General features: G+C 39.4%; 2 protein-coding genes across 2 annotated transcripts; both read left to right on the plus strand.

Moving 5' to 3' along the window:
* Positions 1 to 3,119: 3,119 nt before the first annotated feature.
* On the plus strand, positions 3,120 to 3,824 carry LOC114361969 (uncharacterized). Its single transcript, XM_028317202.1, has one exon. The coding sequence runs from the start codon at positions 3,126 to 3,128 to the stop codon at positions 3,822 to 3,824; it is 699 nt and encodes a 232-aa protein (XP_028173003.1). The 5' UTR covers positions 3,120 to 3,125.
* Positions 3,825 to 3,898: 74 nt separating this feature from the next.
* On the plus strand, positions 3,899 to 4,549 carry LOC114361970 (uncharacterized). The gene has a single exon (XM_028317203.1). It carries the CDS (start codon positions 3,899 to 3,901, stop codon positions 4,547 to 4,549), a length of 651 nt encoding a protein of 216 aa, XP_028173004.1.
* Positions 4,550 to 7,885: the final 3,336 nt, after the last annotated feature.

Raw genomic sequence — 7,885 nt, forward strand, 5'->3', positions numbered from 1 at the left:
TAGTATATGGATCTGAAACGTGGTCGCTTACTATGGGCCTCATAAGAAGGCTCAAGGTCACCCAAAGGGCGATGGAGCGGGCCATGCTTGGAGTTTCCCTGCGTGATCGAATCAGAAATGAGGAGATCCGCAGAAGAACCAAAGTGACCGACATAGCTCGCAGAATTGCTAAAATCAAGTGGCAGTGGGCGGGGCACATAGCTCGTAGAGACGTTGGCCGTTGGGGCAGAAAAGTTCTCGAGTGGCGACCACGGGCTGGTAGACGTAGCGTGGGCAGGCCTCCTACTAGGTGGACCGACGATCTGGTAAAGGTCGCGGGAAGAGCCTATATGCGGGCAGCGCAGGACCGTGCATTGTGGAAAACCTTGGAGGAAGCCTTTGTCCAGCAGTGGACGTCATTTGGCACTGACTGAGTTAAACGTTAGACATAAGCAGGTACTTACGCATAAAAATATATAAGTAGATATTCAGTTAAGTACGAGTAGTTAGCCCGCAGAATCGCTAAAATCAAGTGGCAGTGGGCGGGGCTCATAGCTCGTAGAGCTGATGGCCGCTGGGGCAGGAAAGTTCTTGAGTGGCGACCATGAGCCGGAAGACGTAGCGTGGGCAGGTCTCCTACTAGGTGGACCGACGATCTGGTGAGGGTCGCGGGAGGTGCCTGGATGCTAGCGGCGCAGGACCGGTCTTTGTGGAAAACCTTGGGGGAGGGCTTTGTCCACCAGTGGACGTCTTTCGGCTGAAATGAACTAACGAGTAATTACTAAACTAATATCATTCAAGAATGCTTAATTAGACAACTATCATTCCTAAAGTGTATCCACGATTCACGAAATTGGACTAATTAAAACAAAAGCGTTATTCCGAAAGTCAAACGAACTGAGCTTTTGATCAGAGCTTTCAAACAACAAACGAATTGATTAATCAAATACAATCAATCGTTTGGATTTAACTTCGTAAATATCGTTTTTGTAATGGGACCTTCAATTTAGAGGCAAATTCAAAGACAAATCAAGTTACGGGGTTGTCATAAAGAAATTATAAATCGTGCTTCTGTGCTTTAACTAAGAAATAAAATAGACCAAATGATAATGATATTGGTTACTACAATATTCATTAAGAGTTTTCCATTGAAAATATTTTATTTGATCGGGTGGTGTCCCCTTTTTTTTGCTATTGGATTCGTCTTGGAATCGAACTTGATACCCATCACTTAATTCACCGAATCACTGTGCCATTTAGTTATGTCGTATAACATAATCAACCGCCAAGTTTCATGTCCAACTCAACATTATTTATGCAAGATTTCAAACTTTTGCATTTCATTTCAATTAAAATAGAGAAACACGGGTCTGCTTGTGACCACGGCTGTAGCATAGCAGCCTAAACGTTAAGACAGCTTATTACACTTGAAAATTTCGACTGGTTCATCCAGTGTCTAAGTAATAAGTCGTAGTTCAGATGGAAGACCAGTCGCACGGCAAGCGAAAGGCAGCGGATTCGATTCCCGCCTTAGGCAGTTCGATTTTTTTAAGTTATTTATAATATTAAAGCTGTAAGTACATTATACATAACTCATATAATAAAAAATGTCGCGTAGAGACCCGTTTTTCTCTATTCTTTATGCAATATGACAAGTCATAACTAATTCAAAAGATAGCCCTGAGACATTCCCGTCTTCTCCAGAGATATCTCCGAAATTAAAACCATTTATACTCCAAAATGCAGGAGACAATGTAGCGACGAGACAGGACTAATAATTGTAGGCATACATAATTTAAACTCGCTTCTTGAGTTAGTTGAGCTAATTATATTAAAGCAAACCCAACGTCCTGGGACCCGTCTCAGATAGACGTCACACACAGTAGAGTAGGATGGAAAGTGTAGAAATTCTTTTATATTGATTTAATAGACATAACGAGTAAAAATAGACCTACATACCTAACCGAAATTAAGAATATAAAGTAATTAATAAAACAATAACCAGTGCGTAAGCACTTGATATGTGAGTAATCAAATATCATAAACACAAAGAAACCGAAACCCTTGTTTTTTGCTTTCATGAAATATTTATAGACTGTGTGCTTCAATATCCTTGCCTTCGGTATTCATTGTCTTTTTCCTTTAAAGTTGCATTTTCTTTTTCATTTTTGCTACTTTTTCTACATCCTTGTGTAGGTAATGATTTATCATTTCCTTACCACATAAAAAGGTTGTAACAATCCCAATTATTTTATTATGCAATTAGAATGCATACTTAGTGTACGGCATTCCGTATTGTTTTAAAAAAAAAGTTAATAAGTTGATTCCCAACGGGTCCACGAGCTCCACGAGATTAAAGAAAAACAATAGAATCGTGAGCCTTTAGGAATATGCTGCCGGGAGAGTCCACCATGAGTTTTAAGCTAAAACTTGAAAGTGACAGAATCGTTAACAACAAACTTAAAAAAATATCACTGTCTTGTTGCCTATTCTTACCGGCCGTGTGTCCCCACCACAGATGTCCCGAGCTCCTTTTCAAGAGATTCGCATTACTCCGCGAACGTTCGCTCCCGACGGCGCGTCTGAAATATAAAGGAGGCGGTCTTTTGGCGCTGCAGCGGGGACATTTTTACACAAACTTGCCCATTAGTGGGAAATGTAGGAAATGATTTCAATGCTGAAATAATTTATATGGTTTTAAAAGTTTTAACATAAATTATTATGTTGTACTCGTATTATTGTATTCTGTTAGCTTGATGTTTAGAATAATAAATAAAGTAGGTCGAGGTCGCCTAATTTTTTTTTAGATCATCATCATCATCATCATTTCAGCCATAGGACGTCCACTGCTGAACATAGGCCTCCCCAATGCTTTCCACGTTGATCTATTGATAGCGGCCTGCGTCCAGCACTTCCCTGCTACCTTTACGATGTCGTCGGTCTACCTTGTAAGTGGACTTTTTTTTTATATTTATGGAGAAAATAATTTGAGTCAGTTGAGTTAAAAATGTACTTGACAAGTCATTGACATAGCTGTTTTTATACAAACTTTATCTAGAGACAACGTTTTCAAAAGCTCATAAAAAGTATTACACATTTGGTGAAACTGCATAAATCGCCACTCGGGGATCCGTGTAAAAGTAAAAATGTCGTGTGTGAAATGCAACAGTTGTAATATTGTCATTGACGAATTATTGTCCTACATACAAAACAAAATATCAATATCGGACGAAGAAAGCCTTGTGAAAATATGTTCATCGTTTTTTACTACTGAGCAGATCGAAAATTCCAACATATTGTTGTTTCAAGCTGTACCATCCGAACTCAAGCGAAAAATACGTAAAGGAAAAGGAAAGGAGAACCGTGAGCTGTATGATATTATAAGCTTTTTTAAAGCTACTGATCAGGATGTGCTACCGATATTTGTGGCCCGTGATTTGGAGAAACTGCCTCCAATTACGTTCGATCACCTGGATGTTTCAAAACTCCTCAAGGATTTAGTACGGGTACAAACAGAGATCGAGACTTTAAAATCATCATGTGTGACTATAAATCAATTTGAGGATTTTAAGAACGAATTTCTTAAAGTCAAAGAACGCTCGCCGCCTTTTTCTGCTGTTAAAGTTAACATGAAGAGAGGTGCGTATTGTAACAGTGGCCCTATGGGGCTTTCGCATCTGGACGAGTCATTATTGCAAAGTTATGAAAACAAGACTTGTGACGAGATTATAAGCAACGAAAACTGTCTTCAATATAGAAGCATAAACATAAAAAATCTCGAGGGTATAAGTAAAACCGCTCCAATTCAAAACCAAACTGGTGACGACCGCGGGATGACCTCATAGGCGAGCTCAGCAGCACCAGAATCGGCTGTCATATAGATGGAGTTTGCGTCAATAACTTAAGCTACGCGGATGATATGGTGCTGCTGAGCGCGTCTGTGTGTGGTCTGAGAAAATTGGTGGCCAAATGTGAGGAGTATGCGGGGACCCATGGTCTACTTTATAATGTTTTAAAGAGCCAACTCATGGTCTTTGAGGCCAGGGGTAGACGTCACGATGTATTACCACCGGTCTTCCTTAATAACTCTGAACTGAAGAGAGTGCATAAATTTAAATATCTTGGTCACGTATTGACCCCTGGCCTCAAGGATGATGAGGATATAGAAAGAGAACGGCGGGCATTGTCGGTGAGAGCGAACATGCTGGCTCGCAGGTTTGCGCGCTGTACAGCGGATGTCAAGATTGCTCTTTTTAGAGCATATTGCACCTCCTTCTACACGTGTAGCCTGTGGGTTAGATACACTCAAAAAACCTTCAATGCCCTAAGGGTGCAGTACAATAATGCATTCAGGGTGCTGTTGGGACTGCCCCGCTTCTGTAGTGCGTCAGGGATGTTTGCAGAGGCACGGGTCAACTGCTTTTTTACCACAATGCGCAAAAAATGTGCATCCCTGGTGCGCAGGGTCCGGAGTAGTGGCAACAGCATCCTGACCATGATTGCAAGCAGGTTGGATTGTGTGTACGTGAGGCATTGCTGTGACACAGCCTATGGAGTGAAGCGGAGATGACTCATGTATGCATAACCTCACACTTGTGGATTTGGAATTGAAATGAGTATAATTTATTATAATACTTATTTCAATTCTAAATCTAAATCTAAATTCAATTTTACATCTGTTTCAACTCAACTAACATAGTTTTTAAGTGCAATTGTTATTAACAAACTGAGTCCTAGTAACTTGAATAAAGAATGATTTATTATTATTATTATTATTATAAATTTAATACAAAATACAAGCAGACTGACATTGTAACATCTAACCACATTACAAACCATCTCAAGTTCGTAAAATAAAACAGTGGAATTATTAAAATACTCGCGTTTTAGTAAGATATTTCAAATATGATAACGTCTAGCCTTGGTTTGGAAACACACGAGAACTAAATTGGTGTGGGACCGGACCGGGACTTTATTTAATTTCTATTGTGTAATGTATCCTAAATTGATCACACGTATGTACACAACATAAAGAATAGAAATTCATGAGGAAAGCTTAGGTATTGTTCTGAAACAGAACGGAGCCGCGGGCATAAGTTAGTTTATAATTTTATAATGTAATCAGTAATTAGTTTACACTAATGCTTTGGTATCTGCCTAGGTTTTTTCTAATCAAGCAAAAAGTTGAAAACTTGTTTTGTTTCAAAGTACAGGATGGAAGTGTTCTTCTTTTTATTGAGGCATTGGAAACTCCCGAGCTTTTAAGCTAGACTTGACATGTTTTTACGAACAAAACCCAAGCGAGAGTTGCAAACAATGTACCAATGGTTTATAAAAAAGTTTGACCGGCTCTTAAACGCTCGAAACAAATCCCCGTGTAGTTTCATTTGAGCAGAAATTGTGACATTGTACCCAACGTATAGTCGCAGTACGTTATGAAAACGCAAATAAGAGGAGAGGGACTGACGGTGAGGTTTCCGCTGTATTGTGTGCGCTAGCTTTAGAGCTTTTAAGGATTTGCCACACTGGATGCGTTCTGCAGTCAAGTCAAAGTGAACGCAGCCCGCATGGACAGCATTGTTGGTCAGGGCAACGATCAGTGGCCCGGGCAAGACAATCTATCAAGATGCCACGAGGCAGATGAAACGCCACTACATATTCTCACGCACTGCGGATCTTTGATGCGCAAGCGGAGCTTACACCTGGGCAAACACATCCTAAGCCCACAAGATGTAAAACATATCGCCCCCCAAAAGATACTGCACTACCCAATGGATGCAGGACTCGGAGGCGAACTGCAAGGAAAATAGTAGCGATCACAATAGATCGGTACCGGTCGTAGTGATACCGGAACTTCATAGAACCAGAATAGCCGCTTAACGCAAAAAAAGACAATCTGTCAACGATCGTGTCAAGGCAATCTGTCAGCAGTGCGGTTTGCGTTCTTTACTTGTGCCCGCACGGTCAGATTGCATCAATACAAAATGTATATTAGAGACCGACAATGTGTTCATACATGATGCGGCTGCGTTCATTTTGACCTGACCGCAGCACGCAGCTAGCAAAACGACACACAACTAATCTGTATTATCGATGATATAAAAAGTCATAAGATATTTTACTTTAGTCAAGTGGTACGGGGAACATAGCTCGCAGAGACGATGGCCGTTGGGACAGAAAACGATCTGGTAAAGGTCGCGGAAAGAACCTGGATGCGGGCAGCGCTGGACCGTTCATTATGGAAAGCTTTGGGGGAGGCCTTTGTCCAGCAGTGGACGTCATTTGGCTGAAATGAATGATATTACTTTAGTAGAAATGTGTATCATTGGAAAAGCGTTACTTATGTATACGACTTTAATATCACTACTTGGTGATAAGATATGATCTATCATCATATTTTTCCTATCCGGGCATCCAGTGTGGCAAATCCTTTAGAGCTTTTAGGGTTCCTCGCTGAAATAAAACGCGGAACGCTTGTCTTTGTTTGCCGCTTCGATGACCACGGGCAAGTTTTTCTTATGGAAAACTGGCTGGTGGAGAATGGAATAAAATATGAGTAATATGCATAGAATAGAGGCTTCTTTTCTTGTTTTTTTTTTCATCTAGACAAGTCTCATTATCTAAAAGTTTCCTTTCTTTTATACAAGTAGGTACAATGGAAGATGATAGTGGAACGCAATGGGGCACACTGAAAACCAGCATCGTGGCTTTTCCCACCGTGGGCCACGGCATAAATATGCTGAGTGGAGTCCCATTGCGATGGGCATCGATGTTGCGACAGGGTAGCAAGCACTGCTCAGTTCACTTTATATTTCCTTGTAATATTTATGTGCTATTTCTGCCTTTTATTCCGTATACTTTCTTTGTCCTTAACTAAATGATATTCGTACTAAATGTTTCTTTCTTTCTTTTCTTTCAGTTGGTAGGTATTGATGATTAATTTACATTTATCATAATTGTTAAAGAAGTCGACCCTTCCTTTATCATTTTGTGGATTGACTATCTTCCAATATTGCAGTACGCATTATACTTAATAGGTACTAGGACTCTAAAATTAACCCTTAATTAGTCGCATGGGGTCAAAGCATTTTCGGATTCAAAAATGAAGCACTTGGCGCGGCCCGATTTTCTCCGCGCCCCCAGTAGCTTCATAAAACACGTCTTAGTTTGTATTTTGATAGCGACTAATTCACGGGAGTGGAAGGATGCGTCGCTGCGCTCTTGAGTGGTGACCCCATGCGAGTAATTACGTAACTTTTTTGGAAGAGGTAAGTTTTTTGTTTTATGTATTTATTTTGTGTATTATGAATAATATTTGTGTTATTGTATATTCAGTTAATAAATGTTTGTTATAAATGTGTTTTTACAGCTCTAAACAATAAAAATATTGATAAATTCAGTTTTACTACTACTTTGTCTTTTTTTTTTCAGAGTTAGTAGAGATAGGAAAAAATAGCAAATTGTGCAATGGTTGGAAGATGTTTCTGATGAAGAAGAAGTTGGAGGGTCGAGTTCTGAACCAGAGTTAGATGAAATAACAAAAAGTGATCATGATAGCGCTAATGAGATCGAGCAATCCTCCGCACAATCAAGTGAATCGAAAATGCAAGAAATGTACAAGATTTGTGTGCAATGATCACTCTGAAATATACTGTCAACAGTGTAACAAGAATGATTCCGAGAGTTCCTAAAAAATACTAATATTACCTATGATCTCAGTATACCTAAGTACAAATTGTTAATTATTGACAATTATTTTAATTTAGCTTGTTTTTGTATAATTAGTGAGAAATTCATGTTATTACCTATAGACATTAAATGATAAATAAAGCATTTTTATAATAATATAGTTCTAAATGAACTTATAAAATTTCAGTATGTATTAAAAACTACTCATACAATTTGG

This window comes from Ostrinia furnacalis, unplaced genomic scaffold, assembly GCF_004193835.3.
Source record: "Ostrinia furnacalis isolate ACB-3 unplaced genomic scaffold, ASM419383v2 OfSCF6076, whole genome shotgun sequence".
In the NCBI taxonomy this organism is placed as follows: domain Eukaryota; kingdom Metazoa; phylum Arthropoda; class Insecta; order Lepidoptera; family Crambidae; genus Ostrinia; species Ostrinia furnacalis.

Excerpts from the sequence above, each read along its gene's own strand:
- LOC114361970 (XM_028317203.1), top strand. The coding sequence starts at position 3,899 with ATGGTGCTGCTGAGCGCGTCTGTGTGTGGTCTGAGAAAATTGGTGGCC.
- LOC114361969 (XM_028317202.1), top strand. The coding sequence starts at position 3,126 with ATGTCGTGTGTGAAATGCAACAGTTGTAATATTGTCATTGACGAATTA.